Source organism: Rhodnius prolixus, unplaced genomic scaffold (genome assembly GCF_049639745.1).
Source record: "Rhodnius prolixus isolate KJV_2025 unplaced genomic scaffold, Rpr scaffold_2, whole genome shotgun sequence".
NCBI classification, from domain to species: domain Eukaryota; kingdom Metazoa; phylum Arthropoda; class Insecta; order Hemiptera; family Reduviidae; genus Rhodnius; species Rhodnius prolixus.
This window is the reverse complement of record NW_027411592.1, coordinates 33,461,910-33,481,957: the sequence shown is the minus strand read 5'-3', so window position 1 is coordinate 33,481,957 and position 20,048 is coordinate 33,461,910. Positions and strand designations below refer to the sequence as shown.

Genomic DNA, 20,048 nt, shown 5'->3' with positions numbered 1-20,048 from the left:
AACATTAAATTTCTATTAATAATGTTGGAATGTTTTTTACATACAATTAAAATAAAAACTATTTTGTTTTTAAATAGGAACGGCAACATTACGCAGATATAAATATAAAAAATCACGTGAACAGTAATTAAAAAAAAAAAAAGATCCGATCTGATTCATTTAGCACTGGGATATTTTGAACTAATAAAATGAACTAAAATATATTCATTTAATCTAAATATAAAACAAATGTTTTTAGAGCTTAGTAATTAATATAAACTTACCTTCAACAGTGATTATTTGCAAGAAGTGTGAGAGTGGTAATAACGCAACTAATTTTTTATAGAAAGATATGTCAGCAGTTTCGCCAGTGTCATGGGGTAAGTAAATGATTCAATTGTGGAAAAAACTAGCTTTCTAAGCGAGCAGTATTAAAGCGAAATTTATTTAATTTTTTAGGCTGCTCTTCTGAAAGTAACTCACTACTTAAAAAAAATAAATCTGTTGATATATTTAATGCCAAGTACAAGAAAAACTGTACACTAATGCATACGCAACCCTTGAGAGGATTAAAATTGCACGCTCTAAATTCATCATTGGACATAATAGGAGACCGAATAAAGTATGATGATTGGATGCCTTTATTAAAAACTATTAGTGCTGACAGAAATTTACACTTTCTGTCACTAAAAAGCAGGCATTCTCCAGGAACAGGTGTTGTTTTAAAGTTTACTTTTATGAATAGGGATGAAGATTAATTATTTTACTTTGTTATTCACATATGCTCAACGTATTTCGAATTATGAAATCCGAGCGGAGGCACTGAATCGTCCTATGAGTAACTTCAAATTTTTTTAAGGTATCTCTTTACTTGCTTTCTTGTTGGTTCCTAACAATTCCATAACATGGATTTATCACCAAGACAGTCAGATGTCGCGTGGTAAATGTGGCTCATAAATATTTTTTTACTCATTCCCTGAAATTCCATCAGTTTATGTCATTGAAGGTAAATTTAATTTCATCCACCCAATTAGATACCTTAGATCTTCTGGCAATAAAAATCTTTCATCATGACTTAATGGTTGGTATGTCGCAATCCTTATAACGCAAGAACTCCATAATTGCTTGAGTTGTAAACCTTAAAGTTATTCCAATTAGTTAATTTAAAAGTGTCGCGACGCTCGAATGATACTGTAGGTGAAGTAGGGTTTTGTTGGACCTTGAGAATGAAGTCCGGTTCATTGTTAAATGAAAAGATAGTCTTGAAAGCTTTCAAATTCAGATTAACGAAAAGTACGTAAAAATCAACGAACTGTTTTAATTTGGGATTCTTTTAAATTCGGAGAAACTCAGTAAACACCCGACCATTGACCTTACACATTCTAAGCTAACATCATACATATCACGACGTTCAAAAGGTTGGAATATATTCTTGAAAATAGTTCTACTATTCTTTTAAAAATATGAAATAAAATAAAAAGTCTAATAATTATATCTGCAGTGTGAGCATATTTCACATTAAATAATATAAATTAATGAGTGAATGTATACAGGTTTAAAGCGAAAAAAATAATAATATTGAATTTCTTTTAAGTGATCTTGCACTCAATTGTAACTCGTGAACTATAGCTCACACACACAAAAATTTTTTAAATGAAGAATATTTTTATGAACTAAAAACTGCAATGTAATATAAAGTCAGTATGTGTGGTGTGAAACGGAAATGTAGTTAAAGTCAAATTCTCTTTGGCAAACAAATAGAAGGTCCGAAATCTTTAATACGACGGATAAAACTAGCGATAAAATCTACCTCTATCTCTTAAATTAACAAAAAACAAAAATCGTGTCGACCAAACCTTACCTACTCCATGTTCTAACTGTACACAGAGAATACGTGCCTGCGGTGCACGTATAATACATACTTTCAGAAAGCGTTGATCGTGCCGTAGGTGTAAATCTATCATTTCGAAACTCGAATTTTTAAGAAATTTTTTGAGCTTAGAACATTGAGAATTTGCAATAAATAAATCTCATGCAATTTTTTGTGTGCACTTTCTCTGATTCTTTATGAGAAGAAGTAAGTTATCAAATGTTTGTTAAAATTTGTGGCGCTTCAATATGCCTATTAGATGCCTATTATTAGATTTTTTATTTATGCCTTCACACAAGTTTCTCATAAATGTCCGAGCTTTAGAGAAAAGTTTAGGGATGCTCTCTTTCATTTTAATTCGGGCTCACCTGCTTGCCAGTCTCCCGGACAAACCAACTAAAATAATCCCTTCCCTTTCTTGTTTAACAATAATGAATTCCAATTCTTATATCAAAACATACTTAAATGTCAATTTTATTTTTAGTAATAATAGAACATGTGAACACTGAAAAACAAGCTCGTGAATTTACAAAAGGATCTATTCTGTTCACTAAATACATGCTTGAAAAAGTTGTAGAAGCATTCGCAGCATGCATTACTGTCTCAAAAACTCTAATGTGTTTGGAATTTCAAAGTATACCTCTTCAATACGAAGCAATGAATATTCTTTCTGAGGTATGTATAACACACATTATCAAGTGATTTGTAAAGAAAGTTCTCTAGCCACTTTTTCGTACTCAAGGAATCGTGAAATGAAAATTTCTATTGAAAACTCCGAAAATAAAACTTGACCTGATTACGAAACCATCCTTACCTAGAAAAAAAAAGAAATACATATAAGAATAAATCAATAAATAAAATGCATATTCATTGCTACAATTATTGTTTCATTCTAATTGACAACTTTCTTCAAATAAATTTTTTTACAAATCTGATGTAATATTTGGAATTAGAAATTATGCTATTTAATTACCATAATCACTATAAGTTGTCAATTATTAGTACTATATCCTAGCTTGGATATTTACCTTTAAGTGAAGGTAGATTCTTGCATTAAACTGCAATAGGACCAGTTTTAATCCCTTTCTCTCTCTGTTGACAAAAGGTCCTGCCTTTAATAATATTTAGGGTCTGTTTTGAGAAGTATTTAGATTTTTATATTTAGTACCAAAAATAGAAAATCGTAAAATTTCAAAATCTTTAAGATTTATGAAGTAACAATCGAAAAATAATTCCACCGTTCTCATTAAAAGCGAGAATGATACTAAGAGCTAGAGTACTTTTAAAAAACACCTAATAAATGCAAAATTTTAAATGTATAGACAATATTCTTATAGGCTCTATCAAAGACCAATTGTTTGCAACATTTGGTACTTCAACATTGTAACATTGGAGATGAAGGATGTAAGTTAATTTCGAAAGCATTAAGAAATCAGCCAACAGTGCAGACGATTGATTTATCTAATTGCGAAATTACAGAGCAAGGAGCTTTTTACATTGCTGAATTAATAAAGGTTGGCAAATTTTTCGTTTCTTAAATTTAAAGATAAGTAAATAAATAAATAAATAAATATTTCAAACTTTAAATGCTCAGGTGCAAGAAATAGCTAGATTCGGGGAATGTTGGAAGCATTCGTTACGTTATAGAGAAGTTTCTCACGAGATTATTTCTGGATTACGTAGAATAATCTTAAATAATAATCCAAACATTGGTGATAAAGGTCTTCAGAGCATAGTTCTAGTTCTCTGTGATGATTTTTGGATAAGAGGTAATATTTTATCAATGTCACTGTGCGCGAGTGGGGATATTATTCCTACTGCTTACAAGTTTTATTTTAAAGAATTCTTTCATTAATTTTGAAACAAAGTACGCGTGAATGTTGCAATATACCTCTTTCTTGGATAAAACACTTAATGAAAACGTCACAAAAGTTTGAATTGAGTTGGCAAGTTTGGCATATAAAGAATTCATAACTTTTTCAATTTATTTTTTCTATTTATTAGTTTTGTAAATTATATTTTTAGCCTTGGACATGCAAAATTGTGGAATTACAGATTTAGGATGCACCGCCATCATTAATTTAATTAGTATGAACAATAAAATTGTAGTATTTGATATAAGAAAGAATCCTATACAAGATCAGAATAAAGTAACAGAAATTTTTCACTTACTTTTTTCACACTCAAGTCCTTGTGAACGTGCAGAAGTAAGTTTTTTTAAATGTTAAAAATTGTACATTTAAATCGTTAGTCTCTATACCTTTGTATGTATTTTTTCCGAAACTGCTTATTAGCCACAATTGAAGAATTCGCTTGTGAATATAAACCAATAATATTAAATACCCACCAACTGACAATTCGACTCAGACGTGCGGTTATTTCTTTGGCTAAATCATACTTAGAGAAAACCTAATATATTAGGAAAATCTTTCTTCGGGCTTAACCCAGACTTACAAGACTTAAATCCCTCTGAAAATTTCTACGAGGAAGTTCACATCGTACAACGTACACTTTCTTCCAAACACAACTTGAACATAAAATTAACTGCCAAGTCGGGGCTGTTGCTAATTATTGCTAAGTTTCAATAACCCTTTCAAGGTAAGCAACAGTTTTATCATTACGCTAAGTCTGCGCTTTGAATTACTTACTTCTCCCTCCTTTATAAATTCTCTTCAGTAACAATAATTCTATTAAAACTAAAGCTCCTACCAACTTGGAAAACTTCTTCGACTCCAAACTGAAATTAGGCCCTTTAAATATTATACTAAACATTAGTTTGGTTTTTGAGTTAACACTCAACTGTCCTTGAAGCTCATAGAGTGATAGATGTAATCGCTCCGAGATCTCTCTAGGTCCTAGACAGACCTAGAGTCTAGGACATATCCTAAGCATTCGACTCTGATTGCTTTATAAACCGAAAGGTATACAATCTTTTAATTTTTATATCATCCTTATAACTAATCTTCTTCTACCTATGTATTCATCACTCCTCAAGGAAGCATTCTTGCTACCGTACTTTATACATACTCCTTCTACAGTTATCTTTACATTCGCCATTGACACTTCAATTTTGTCAACTCACCCACAATCCTTGTGAAGTCATATTTCACTCTTATGCAAAACATTCCAGAGTTGAAACTCAAAGAAAAAATATTGAAATTCAAAAACATAATTCTAAAAAAGAAAATTCTTTCTCCTTCCCACTTACTCAACATTACTGTTCTCGTCAAACAACTAATACGAACCCGCTTATGATAATGAAACAAACTACCTCAACCTGAGATACAAACTGTTGAAAAGACTACTTGACAAACGTTCAAAACTGACTCTAGAGAACAAAAATACAAAACAGCATTGTGTCCAAGAATCAATATGAAACTACGGTAAACTAATCAATGGAAGCGCAAAACAATTGTGCATCAATTGACTATAAACTTTAGTCTTAATCTTAAGTAAACCTTTGTGTACACAATATTTTATATAATTAAGTTGCTTCATTCTTATATATAATAATGTTTCTTTCTATGTTTACAATCACACAATCTGCTTTAACCTCAAGTTTTTTTAAAATTGTATTGTGTTTGTAAATCTTGCTACATAACACTCACTCAAATCCTGAAGCCACAGAACTCTCTAATTCCATCATGCCTACCAGAAAACTTCCCTCACCACAGACCAAAGCGACAGTGACCATGCGGCCATCTTAACGCATTAAAATGATCACTTAGCTTGTCATAAAGATTTCAATCATTGGATTGTCGTTATATTGTACACACATACATTTCTGTTTGTATTTATGTGCAAACACAGTGATTTATGCATGTACATATTTGCGCTATTCCTTGTTGCAAAATCTATTTTGCTTATTATAAACAACATAAAGTTGCAAAATAAATAAATCGAACATCATAAATGTGCCATCTCTTCTCTTCTCCCACTTTTAGCTTTTAATTCAAACACTCTTCGATGTTCTCCGATCCTCTTTCTAGGCTTTCTGGCTCTTGTTTTTCAAATTTCTTTTATTATATCTTGACTTGCTGCCAAACTCTTCTCTTTATTATTCATTGAAGAAGTGCTTGCTTTATTTCCAGGTTTTTTATAGGTTAAAAACTCATTGACTTTTTCTCTTCTCGCCTTCTAATTTCAATTTTCGAGAGGAATCATATCTCATCAATGTGGAGGGTACTTTACTAGTTCTAGTAAGGGTCCGTGATTCATTAATACATTCAAGGATTGACAGGGAAATGTATGAATCCTCCTATTTGTCATTTTTCGGCTAGAGATTTGTCTTAAAATGTTAGCAGTTTGCTCGCTTCCTTTTATTTCATTTTAAGAAAAGAAAGGAGACCATTACCACCAATGACGACTTAAAGTGTCGTCATCAGTGAATGAAATCAGTTATTCGAACTAGAGCTGCAGGGTGAGAAATTTAACTTTCCAGCTTACTAAATTCTCTTTAAACTTAAACTGGTCTCCCAATAAAAGGCATCATGGGTTTCATTGGGTTAGTATGCAACTTAACAAGAGATCAATCTTAATTATATCCAACCCTTGCATTGCTGAGTCGCAGAAAGTTCCCTCGAACTTGCTTCTAGCAATTCTGACGACATCCTCAGCAGAGTCTAATCAAACTTGTCAACCAATCTATGTTAATCTGTCATTGTAGCTCATTTAAGAGGTCCCTGGATTTTCTTAATTTCTACAATAAAAAATACTATAATTATACTGTTTAAAAAAAGAATTCTTTGTAAATAATAATGAATATATAACTTAATAATAAATAATGCTTTATTAAATAGTATGGTTGGTTGAAAATTGAACCGAGTTCTTCATCCAGTTCAAGTAACGTGTCAATGATTTCCACTCTCACTTATGGAAGTCGGCGTCACAAACTGTAAGAATTTAAGGATTAATATTCTCACAAATTAAAATCTCTTTAAATTTCTAATTTAATATAATTTTTTTTTTGCAGTCCTTTCCAAGCAAAAAGTTTAAAAAGTGTGGGCATTAACAAGAGCATTGCAAGAGCTAAGTCTGAGAACATTAATCTTTGTAAAACAAAAAGTAGCCCGGGTCGAATTTCTACTGCCAGCAAGTAAATAATTTAGTTTTTAAAATTGATTTGAATTTTCAATAATCCCATACTTACCATTTCCTATATTATTGAGTTTAGTGTTATTTATATCTGGTTGGTAGAGTCTTTATTAATATCCAGTTATCTCTATTGGTGTCAGATTCTTTCATTTCCAGTGTACTCTTGCGTAGGTAATGCTAATTCAATAGAGATTTGTAAAAGAGAATTAAAATTAGATTTAGAGGTAAGGTAAGATTAAAGAAATCCACATAATGTCAAATCCCACAAACTAATTGCAATTAGAAAAAGTTGGTTACTTAACTGGTTTCTATATATTTTAAGTTTCCAAAAAATTTTGTTATAACTAACTAAGCATTTTTCAGAAATTCATCTAAGATCAGAGATTTTATTATAGATTTTTTTTAAAGAAAAAGTATTGTTTATATAGGATGAAAAATTAATGCCAGTTTTAGTCATGATAGACAAGACAGAAGAAACGCCAACCCTCTAATGGTGTAAAACAGTATATTGTAAATGGGACGTTAAGCCCCGCCTGAAAAAATAGGCGATTACTTTACTATATTGTAAATTAGCCCTGAAGATGACCTAGTCCCTAGGTCGAAAGCTCGGCATAATAAAGTTTATCATGACTGAAACTGACATTAATTTTTCATCCTATTAAACTATGATTCAGTCACCAAAAATAATGAACAATAATTGTTTATACATTTATATAAGAGTAAATTCTGAAATTATTGAATAATTTCAAGCTTTTTAATGTAGAACTTAATAAATTCTGAGATACCTAATCTTTAAGTAAAAATATTTAGAGGCCTCTTCAGGGAAACTCTTATACCATACAAATATATACTATATATTTTATATACTCGTATATATATATAGGAAAGAAGAGAGTAGATACTAAATAACAAGAAAGAAAGAAACAAAAACAAGGAATCACTGATGATACAATAATATATTTTCTCGCCTTTACACCTTTACCGTCTTAAACTCACATTAAATCTGATGATATATTTAACGCCTTGAAAAAACTATAGACAAAAGAATATATTCGCCATGGCCATCAATATAAATATTCTCATAAACTAGTATTTTAAATAAAATAAATTTATAAGGGGGTGCCTCCACGGATTTCTATTCCACAGATCGGTCGTCCTGCGAATCGTTCGCCTCGAACGATCGGTCTTGCACATACTAGCCTCAATCTACTCCTTTCTCCTTTTACATCATCTACTTCCATTTCTTCGCCTTCTTCTCCATTATTTTCACCATCCTCAACGTCTCCGTCATCCACTTCGCCATCCTCTTCTTCTTCACCATCGTACCGATCTTTCCCCTCAACCTTAACTACCTTATAAGGTTCTAAAAACAAACTGTCCAGTTTGGACGTTTGACTAAATTTGGTCCTCCGCATCGCCACTCTCTCTCCGCCCTTGTAAATAGTTGCCGGTTTCCTCTTCCGGTCGCAAGTGCGCCTCTTTTCTTCTTGCCTTTGTTCAATATTTGCTTTCGCTGAAGCTCCCAACTCTTCCCTCTCGCCTCCTAATCTTTCCCGTTCTAACCGTAACAGTTCGACTCGTTCACATTCCAATCTCTCTCTTTCTATTCTAATCTTCTCTCTTTCCCTTTCTAATCTTAAAGCTTCATCCCGCAGCCTCATTTCTATTATTCTCTGTCGATCTCTTTCTTCATGACGTCGTCTTTCTTCTTCACGCAAGGCTCGCTCCTTTTCTCTTCGCCGTTGACTTCTTCTAACGGTCTCCTTCCTATTTCGTTTTTCTATTTTCCCTCCTCTTTTGGTTTCTTCTGAACCGCTTTCCTCGGTACGTACTTCTTCATTGTCCAGCAAATCAATTTGCAAAACGCTGGGAATCGTTTCTGCGGCAATAAATTTCACCTCTCCTTTCACAATGGTAACCACCTCTTGGGGCAAAAATTCCCTAAAACAAGGTCAACTTGCAGACAGCTACTAGGCACAACGTTAAATTTGGATTGGTATTTTTTCCCATCAATATGAAATTCGGTCTCAAATGCTCCATACGTCTCAATACTGCCACCTATACCCCTCAACTTCATTTTTTTTGCAGTCAATTTAACTTTATCCGCAGCTTTGAAATAGGCTTCTGATCCTATCAAATTGACGTCACTGCCGGTATCTACAAGAGCTTGCAGTTCTACATTGGTGATCTTCACTACTTTCATCATCGCCCCATCTGAAAAATCATCGTTTATTGTCTTGGCGTTCGCCTCAGAGATCTCGGAAATCTGATTAGAACTCTCCCTTTTTTGAGACGGGCTATTAAAATTACATGCTGTAGCGATATGTCCAAATCGATTACATCGATAGCATTTTGTCCCTCGGTCTTGGGACGGACAGCTATTGGCTTTATGCCCCTTTCGACTACAATTATAACAGCGAACTATTTCATTTGCTTTTCTTCCCATTACATTATCTGTGTTCAGGTTTGTCGCCTGGTTTCCATCTTTCCCAGGGTATTCTCTTCCTCCGTCACCTTCGCTTAAATTACAATTAGAGTATCTCTTTATAGTACAGTAAATTTCCAACTTCACCTTAAACTCCTGGTAAGTTTTGGCGCCATACAAAATAGCTTTATTAAATCCTTCGTCCGGTATGCCATTTATAGTATACTGGATTAATACTTCCTCTTCAAGGTCACCTCTAGAGGCTATCTCCTTCATTACCAAAGCATATTCCTGCACCGGCTCATCTCTTTTCTTCCTTCTAGTTCGCATCATCTGATGAAGGTCTGCGCTGTTCACTTTTCGGCCGTATTCCCTCATAAGGAGTTCTTTCAATTTTGCCCAGGTGGTTATTCCTTTTTCCGACTGAACTTGTAGCTTAGCAAGACCTCGGAGTGACCTCCTTGCGAATGTTAATTTTTGAAAGTCATTTAGTCCTGCCATTTCGGCTACTTCCTCGAAATCGGAGATCCATTTCCCCACTGGATAATTTTCATTGGCACTGAACGTGCGAATGGACTCCTCCAAGTCTTTAAAGGATAGAGTCAACTCAGGTCTGTTGAATACTCTGTGGTATGGTTGCTCACTTCTTACTGGATAAGGTCTAACATCAGCTTCGGCGTCAATAACCGCAGGTAATTCATTATCCCGGGAAAACTCTCCCTCCTCATCATTTTTCTCGCTGGATATAGCCACTTCTTTTATTTTTGTGAGAAACTGACAGACTCGCTTGCTGACGGCATCCGCATCACCATCATAGTCAAGATCTAAAATATTACAAATCGCTACTAAATCTGCAAGAGAGCATTTCTCACTAATATGTCTGGCCTTTTTTTCGAATTCCTCAGAATTCTCACCAAATTGAAATCCTTCAAACGCTTTTAAATTCCGTCTTACCCATCTGGGGTCGGCCACAGCATCAAAAATTGCAACATGAAGGGCTTTCACTGCCGAAATGCGCCCATTGGCAATGTTGGCTGCCACATTATCGATGTCACCTAAAGCCACCATCTAAATTAACAATAACGTAAAGAAACAAACAAAGTCTTAAAAGTCCACAACAAAACAGATCAACAAAACAGTTCTCAACAAAAGTTTCTTACTTCACCGGACGCACGAGTAGTATCCCACTTCTGATGTAGGAAAGAAGAGAGTAGATACTAAATAACAAGAAAGAAAGAAACAAAAACAAGGAATCACTGATGATACAGTAATATATTTTTTCGCCTTTACACCTTTTCCGTCTTAAACTCACATTAAATCTGATGATATATTTAACGCCTTGAAAAATACTGTAGACAAAAGAATATATTCGCCATGGCCATCAATATAAATATTCTCATAAACTAGTACTTTAAATAAAATAAATTTATAAGGGGGTGCCTCCACGGATTTCTATTCCACATATATGTATTTTTTATTTTATTCTAAATAAAAACGGATCAATAATCCGATTTACAAAAAAAAAATAGTAATAATATTAATGATACAAATACAATAGTTCATAGAAATTGTTGACATCTGGCTTTATTTAGAAACTTTTGTATATCAGTGCCAAAGAAATCTAAGTCCAAATGATTGGCTGTCCGCATCATACGAAAGATAGGAGAGTAAAAAACGTAATTATGCTTGCACCTTGCAGTACTGTACATTGAACGGAAAAGAATTACGTGTAGTATGAGATGAGATATTAGAAGGTAAGGACGGTCTATTTGAGAATGGAGAAGTTTGCAGAGGAAAGAGAGATCATGATAAATTCTTCTGGTGACAAGTGGTGGAATATTGTGCGTGAACTGAAGATCGGAATAGATAACATTTTCTTTAGGGATTTTCAAACGGCAAACCAGCAACCGAAAGAACTTGTTCTGAACGGCCTCAACAGAAACCATATAAGCTTGCAAAACGGACTCCAAATTATTGAACCACATTCAAGATGGGGGTCTTACAAGGGATTTATATAAAGTGATATAAGAATGGCTGTCAGAGAAATTCCTCGTGTTCCTAAATACAAACCCAAGCATTTGTAAAGATTTTCTTCTGAACCTATTCATGTGCTCCATAAAATCCAATTTACAGTTGAATGTGATGCCCAAATCCTTGACTAGCGATACCCTAACCAGCAAAGAATCGTTCAGCGTATGCCATAAGCTGCCTAATGAAGAAAATTACACAATCCTTGGACAAGTTCAGAACTAAACAGTTCTCAAGGCACCACGAAATAAGGAATTCATTGCCTTTTGCAAGTTCCTACATTCATGTGGGGATGAGATTGACAAAAATAATTTAAGGTCATCCGCAAATAACAAAAAAGGAGAATCTTGAAGATTGTGCTTTATGTCATTAATAAAAAAATAAGTTAAAAAAGTGGCCCCAGATGAGAACCCTGAGGGACCCCAGATAGGACGGGAAAAGGAAGTGATTTAAAAGATTTTAGTTTCACTATTTGTGTTCTTCCAATCAAATAACCTGAATCCAAAGAAGAAGTTTGCCATGAATGTCATCATAAGCTTCTAACTTCGCTAGCAAAAGACAATGATTAACACTATCAAAAACCTTGGCAAAGACATTGTAAACGGAGTTGGTATAATATAAGAGTTTCCCTTAACGCAATTATTTCTGGAACTTGTATATGTGCTTGTATATAACATATATGCAAGTTCCAGAAATAATTTCGTTATCGCTGAGATATAATACTTCCAAACTAACTTCAGTTCTCAAGAAAGTTATTTTTATTTTCAGAAATAGCGTTGCAACATGGCAGCAATTTTCCAGAGAGAAAATAGAATTTGAGAAGTACGTAAAATTAAAAAGATATATATGTACAGGGTGTTCATTTTAAGAAGGCTCAAATGCATTTCATGCTTAAACGGCTGTTCTGAGCGAAAAATGGTAGAGGAAAAATTTGTTGTCCGTCACCTCTAGATTCAGAATATGTGACTTGATTTTAGATTCCTGCCCGCATACGCGGCTGACGCGCGACCAAAAGTGAGGGTTCGCAGTTGACCCACATTTTCATATACACAGTTTTAAAGAGTATAAAAAGTTATGAAAGAAACCGGAAACCGCAATTCGATATTTTCAAAATTAAAGGTGCTAGGCCATTTCAAAATCTGGTATTTTTAATCATATTTCAATTTTTTTAACTTGTTATCAAAGAGAAAGAAGAGCACGCGATAGGTCAGTTTTATGTATTTTTTCATCCCCTTTCTACTAAAAATATTGCGAAGGCCGTAAAGCTAGTATTTTTTTTAATATCGGGAAATAAGACGTTTTCCGAGTGATTTTTCTAAGAAAAATCAAATGTTAAGAGCTTTAGATGTTCTCAAGATACACAAAATGGCTAAAAAATAATTTTTCATCTGTTACAAACAAGAAGGTTTAATAATTATTTGGTAATTTTGGGAGAGTTGCGTTTAATTACCAAAAAAATTGGAAACCTCCTGCCACATATTTAAGTGATCAATATCTTTCATGTAAAGGATCAATCTTATTCCTTAATTTATCAAATAATGCACTTTTGCAGCATGAAATGTGTCTTGAAAGGTGCCTCCTCAGACTCGCAAGCACGCAAGCCAGGTTAGCCAGGAGGTTATCAACTGTAGTGATGGGCTATTAGAGCGGACTCGTTCCACTGGAACGAGTCCGATGGTGGAACGAGTTGATTCAAATCCCTATTTTAAAAAAAAGTGATTCCGCCCCGCCCCAAAAAATTGAGGCAAATTAAAATGAAAATAATTAATACTGTAGTCGTTTACACTAAAATAAAACTCACTTAAGGCTACTATGTAGAAGTTCACTGACACATTCCAACTTGTAAGAGGAATCCACACCAAAATACAAAATCTGGCGAGCTTAAATACTGATGCTTGAAGAATAAAATAAGTTCCAAGGTTTTTTTAGAATATCGATTCTAAAATAATATTCATTTTATTATTTTGTTAATTTCTAAACAAAAGTAGGGGTCGATCTAAGACAGGGAGTCGAAGGAAAAATAATTTCGTACCCAATATAGCGAACCTTGCAAAGAAACACCAGGCACACCCATCTCGTTAATTAAAAAGCAATGCTGTAGTTACTTTACTTATTATTTAATATTTTATTTTACATATAGAAAATGCTGTGTGCTTAATCTTTAACTTAGCGGCTGGACGCTCTTTCTCTTATCTTCATTGGCGAAAGTTAAATCGTGTACATGTTATTACGACGATCAAAGTAATACTGAGCTAAAAAATAGTATTACCTAACTGGTTTACTTACTGCTGTATCCCTCCCACTCTATCACCTACTTCACAAACATTCGTCGATTGGAAATGGGTTGTAGTTTAATATTCGTTTCATTTGAAAACAAAAAACATTATAACGCTTTCTCAAGATGTTTTTAATTTTTAAAAATTTGTTTTTGTCCATTACTCTTATAATATACGAAGAATTTCGAATAAAATATAATATACAAACACAGAATGATCTAGAGTGCAGGTGGAGTCAGTCGGCGTTGTCATGGTGATGGAACCGTTTAACGACTCCGGCCCAACACCAGCAATTTCATTGGTTAAATCCACTGGAATTGGTGGAGTCAAATCCGGAGTGATTTAAATCCTTTTGAAACCGGACTCGTTCCATTTTTTCGTTCACTGAATCTAGCCAATAGAAAATGCTGGAGCTGGAACCGGAGTCGTTAAACGGTTCCATCACCATGACAACGCCGACTGACTCCACCTGCATTCTAGATCATTTGTGTTTGTATATTATATTTTATTTAAAATTCTTCGTATTTTACAAGAGTAATGGACAAAAACAAATTTTTAAAACTTAAAAACATCTTGAGAAAGCGTTATAATGTTTTTTGTTTTCAAATGAAACAAATATTTAACTAAAACCTACTTCCAATCGACGAATGTTTGTGAAATAGGTGATAGAGTGGGAGGGATACAGCAGTAAGTAAAGCAGTTAGGTAATACTATTTTTTAGCTCAGTATTACTTTGATCGTCGTCATGACATGTACACGATTTAACTTTCGCCAATGAAGATAAGAGAAAGAGCGTCCAGCCGCTAAGTTAAAGATTTGGCACACAGCTTTTTCTTTTTGTAAAATAATAAGATATTTTAAAAGCTTGATATTAATTCATAGTAAATAAATATTTCTTTCTTTATGAGTAATTATCATTTTGTTTGAAGGGTTATAATTTTTTTTTATGGGAATAATTTCCTACCCATTTGCGTTTTTCTTCTTGAATCAAGTTAACTCCGGTGGTCAAGCTAGATAACGACAAAACTGCAGTTGCTTTAATTTTTATATTTGACTAGCCTATTTTTGTTAATATTTGGTTACGTTGTTAATTTTATATTTATCAGATCAATTGGGAATTAGGGAACTACTTAATGTGTGTTAAAGAAATATAGTTTTGTTATTAACTGGAAAAGCTAACTTTTAATTATTTATTTAATTACAATGCGTGACATTTGTACAAATGCATAGGGTAAGTACAGACTGGAATCAGTGAACGAGTTGTTGGAATCGATTCCAACCCTGGAACTGATTCAAATCCAACGACTCCAAACGCGGACTCGTTCTGCCCATCACTAATCAACTGCTCTCTGTATCTGAGGAGGCACCTTTGAAGGCACAGTACATGCTGCCCAAGTTGTACTGTTCATAACTTTTTATACTCTTTAAAAGTGTGTATATGAAAATGGGGGTCAACTGCGAACCCTCACTTTTGGTCGCGCGTCAGCCGCAATTGCGGACAGGAATCTAAAATCAAGTCACATATTCTGAAACTTGAAGTGACGGGCAACAAATTTTTCCTCTACCATTTTTTGCCCAGATTAACCGCTTAAGCATGAAATGCATTTGAGCCGTCTTAAAATGAACACCCTGTATAATAATGATTCATTTAAAAATTAATTTTGGCACAACCATATGATAATGTGACAATTATTCAATTAAACGTAGGGACGAAAATTATTCTAAATTCCTCACGACTTGTGCCTATAAGGCTGTTTGATTGGTAATTGTCAGTCTCTGCTTTTAATTATTTCTAGCTCAACATTTATCGTCATCTAGAATTAAAACATTTTTATTACTAATATATAAAAGTATAATGTGACTAAAGTCCTCTTTAGTTAAAAATTTTTCATTATTATTATTACTGCGAGCACCTACTCATAATTTTTATGACTTGTAAGTTAAAAAATGGCTAAGTTTTAAATCTTGAATTATTTGGAAAAGAGATCGCTTGGGAATAAGAAGAAATATAATAGCAGGAGAGTTCACAAAACGGTTAAACTTCTTTAATTCTAGAACAGGGAACGCCATCGGCCCTATACACAGGAACCACAGGGAAGAAAACAGAAAGAACAATGAAGTAACATTTGTATGCATGAGGAAAGTACTTAGGTTCAGAAAAATATTCAGAAATTGATGGGTAGTAGCCGACCTAAAGAATATAAGAGTGCGTAGTTGGGCTCTATGGGAGGCGATCGGGAAGAATGAAAAAGCTGTTTCAGGAGGCCTTAAAGGGCAAGCGCCGATAGAGAGAGTGAATGAGATCAGCACGCCCGAGAAATACTCAGTAGTAGAATATTTTTAATATTTTCGTTCAGTACACGATTGTTAAAATGTCTTTAATTTATTACACTTTCTTCATAGTGGTAAAAAATTTCTTATTTTCATTTATTAATTATTAATTTATCTTTACATTATAAATAAATGCAATTGATAAGACCTATAATTTTCATTCTGGGCAAATTCTGTCAAAGAAATTTTAGAAGCTACAAATCTGCTGAATGTAACAATTAAAAAATTAATTTAATGAACAAGACATTTTTCCTCATGATTATATTATTTTTCATAACTCATCCGTATTTTGTTTCCGTTGTTTACAGGTCCGCTAATGCCACTGAGTACCCATATTATAATAGGTTCCTAGAAATTGAAAAGTTAAAGGGCTAAAAATTATTGTCGTATTTATATGAAATTAGCTGACTGGATATGATTTAGAAAAAAAAAACAGTTTAAACTGGCAAAAAATGTATAATAAAATATGAAAAAAAGGTCTTTTGTATAGTCCTAAAGTATATTATTGGCTGAAGATGAGAGAAACTTTCTATCATAATAACATCTTTTCCTCTAAGGACTTGGAAAAGTTAATTAATGGTCAAGCATGCAAAATGAAGAAATTAATGCGTACATTAACAGAAATTACTTTACAAATTATTAAAATTACTTAATAGATATTTTTATATAATTGCATCTATATTTGCAGAAATTACTATTATTAATTAAGAAAAGATACATTCCTTAAAGTTTACTTTGAAGTTCTTTAAATTAATTATAACTATTTTAAGTTTTATTCTGTTAATAATTTCGGAATGAAGTTAGATTTGTGAATCAGGAAATATTTGGATTCAAATATAGGCCAGAAACAAACTAAATTCCTCAAGAAGCAGACAATCGAATTTCACGGTATGGTTTAAATTTTGATCAAGCAAGTACAAGCCAAAGACTGAATAAAAAAGCGGTTCAGATATTGTATCGGTAATTGGATCTTCTAATCTAAAATAATGAACAAGAAATCGGCTATTCCAGAGAGATAAATGGAAGTGTGAAAGAATTTGATTTATTAAGAATTCCGAAAAAAAACTTCGCTATGCCTGACGTAGAATACATCTTTTAGTTAGTGCCGGCTAACATTTGTATGCACTTATAATTAAGAAGACTCTTTTACTTAATGCATAAATGTGTTGCGGTATAGTATGACTAATCTTAACAGGGGTCTTGATTTCCAAAGATAGTGCTAAAAGAATAGACTACTTACTAATTGAATAATAATTTACATGTCAAATTTTGTAAAATAATTTTAATTTTGTAAAAAGATATGTATATATTTTAGGATTTAAATATTTTCATCATAAAAAATATATTTGAAAAGTGTTTTGATTAATTTTTATAAATAACTAATATGGATTGCATTTTGAGCAAGATATGTAAATAAATAAATAATCTATACTTCGAATACAAGTAAAACCAGAATTAAATATATAATTTAAAATATATATTTATAAAACTAAAAATAACCTTTAGACCAGAGGTAAAGTGGTCTACATATATAGACCCCCAGGGACCTATTAAAAAAAAGTAGGGGTCGATTGGGGGACTTATTCAAGTTTTACTTATTATTTAATATAAATATTAAGGTATTTAAATTTCAACATTAAGATATTTTTCATAAAACTATTGTTACACGATGCAAAATTACTTTAATAAATGTTTAAAATAATAAAAGAAATATACAAACACACTACCTAATTTCTAATAGATAGTTTTATTTTAATTAACTGAAAATTACTTTTATGGGGGTCGATGAAGATTTCGAAAAATTATATAGGGGTCCATGAGCAAAAAAGTTTGGCGACCACGTTTGGTGAACACATACAAAATTTATATCTGTTATCGGTACTTGCCTTTTCTAAACAAGTTGACTAAGATCGTGTAAATTAAATAACAGCTAATCGTCAGATCTCAAAAGTGGGAGGGAAGAAATAAACAAAAAATCTAAAAAATGGAGTTATATTCATGATCATTAAATATAAATGAACAAAGAAAACAATAACCATTAGAGAGAAAGATAGAAAAGTTTAGTAATCCTGTATACAACACTCCGAGGTTTTAATAAAACTTCACTTAATTTTATTAGAATAAATTACTACAAGACAGAATGTCTGGAATGTACGAGTAATCAGTCCATGGTTGAAGAGCCAAATAACCGAAAGGTTCCTTGCTCAGAATATATATGTATATATATCCTTAACAAAAACTTACAGTTTAAAAAGTTAAGTATAAGGGTTGATTAAACGCCAAAAGGTACACAAATCAGCAAGTACCCAAAATTTCATTTATACTTCATTGATATTATTTAAGTAATTTTACTGCATTAATTTTCATTCATATTTTTTAAAATTTATTAGATGTCACAGACCCTTATGCTGGCCATTTTCATCTACAAAATATTTGTTCAAGTAGCACTGTAGATTGACTGTAATATCTAGTTATTTATAATAATCAAACTATTAATTACAGTTAAAAAGAAAAACGTTATAAAAAATAAAAAAAAATTATGAGTCTAAAAAATTCAAAACCTTTTTTAAAAAATGCTTACACCAACTTACATCAATGATTTTGTTTATTTTATTTATTAATTTTTATATTTCAATAAAAATCGTCGGTTTAAGTTCATTCTTCGATTAAAGTAATTGTTATTTTATGAAGTAGTCAAACGTTTATAATAATAGGTAATAATTATCTGGCTTTATCGCAAATAATATAGTTTTCTTCAATTACATTCTCAATCTAGATATTCTTTCCACAATGTTGTATATGTGTAATATTAAAAAAATAAGATATGCTTATTTTTAGGACAGCTAATTATTCCAGTATTTAACTGTAAGTAAAATTAGGGGGACTAAATTAAATTACAATTGAGAAATGAATAATTGTTGTTGAATAATCTACTTGTTATTAACTGTGTGTTATTTGTGCTCACGAATATTTCGGTAAGACGAATTCAAGACAGAAATATTGTTTTAAATCCAAAAATATTGATTCTAATTTAAACAGTAGCCGACTCTTAGTCTTTTTCTACTTTAACATGCATGTATATGTGTCTGCTCAAAATAAAGGGCATATTAAAGATAAATCAGAAGAATAATTTGGAATAAATCTAAAATAAAGTACCTATTTAATAACGAAGATATATTATACATTTTATCAAAATTATAACAAAAAAATATAATGAATGAACTGGCCAGCATAAGGGTCTGTGACATCTAATAAATTTTAAAAAATATGAATGAAAATTAATGCAGTAAAATTACTTAAATAATATCAATGAAGTATAAATGAAATTTTGGGTACTTGCTGATTTGTGTACCTTTTGGCGTTTAATCAACCCTTATACTTAACTTTTTAAACTGTAAGTTTTTGTTAAGGAGATTTTTGTACCTTTTGGACTGATTTTCCTTTTTGTCTATTTTACAAAGTTACATATCTGCTTTACAGATTTTTTTAAAATTTGGAATAAGCAATTCTATCATTATAATCCGATAAGGTGTTAAGTCGGAACCGTAACTACCACTGGAGAGATCTTTTTAAGGAATGATTATAGTTGCGGTGCCCAAACCATCCTCAATAACAATTTTTTTTTGAGAAAACGTTTTGAATAAAATAGGAAGGTATTTGTACTTAAGTAATAAAATTAAACTGCGATTTCAGTACTTCCTTTTAAGAGGAGTAAGAAAAACAAACTACGATTGCAGTACTTCTCCCTAAAAGGCAAAGAGGCAAAGATTTTTTAATCGAACGACAATTCATTGATTTAAATCGGTTCACTCATTGATAATTTAAACGATTGCAGTACTTCCTCTTAGTAGGAGCAAGAGAATCGGCAACGTAGAGGAGCTTTAACCACTTATTCGAGCTGAATTTTATCAAAATCGGACTAAGCGTTATGGAAATATTGGTAATAATAGTTTTAGATAGGGCCTTACTTGGGTCGGGCAAACTCCCCTCCTTATGAGGCACAGCGTCGAGACTTTAAAAGTGCAAAACTGTACAAAATTTCGAT

General features: G+C 32.3%; 1 protein-coding gene across 3 annotated transcripts; it reads left to right on the top strand.

Annotated features, from left to right (window-relative positions):
* The first annotated feature begins 138 nt into the window (after positions 1-138).
* On the top strand, positions 139-16,682 carry LOC141449531 (centrosomal protein of 78 kDa-like). Of its 3 annotated transcripts, XM_074119075.1 has the most exons (10): positions 140-359; positions 439-693; positions 2,334-2,524; positions 3,187-3,363; positions 3,444-3,618; positions 3,875-4,056; positions 6,649-6,743; positions 6,822-6,944; positions 12,165-12,218; positions 16,312-16,682. In XM_074119075.1, exons 1-10 carry the CDS (start codon positions 332-334, stop codon positions 16,376-16,378), a joined length of 1,347 nt encoding a protein of 448 aa, XP_073975176.1. In that variant the 5' UTR covers positions 140-331; the 3' UTR covers positions 16,379-16,682. The 3 variants fall into 3 exon arrangements, with proteins under 3 accessions (XP_073975177.1, XP_073975176.1, XP_073975179.1); XM_074119076.1 differs by lacking the exon at positions 12,165-12,218 and having other exon boundaries at positions 139-359; XM_074119078.1 differs by lacking the exon at positions 140-359 and having other exon boundaries at positions 462-601.
* Positions 16,683-20,048: the final 3,366 nt, after the last annotated feature.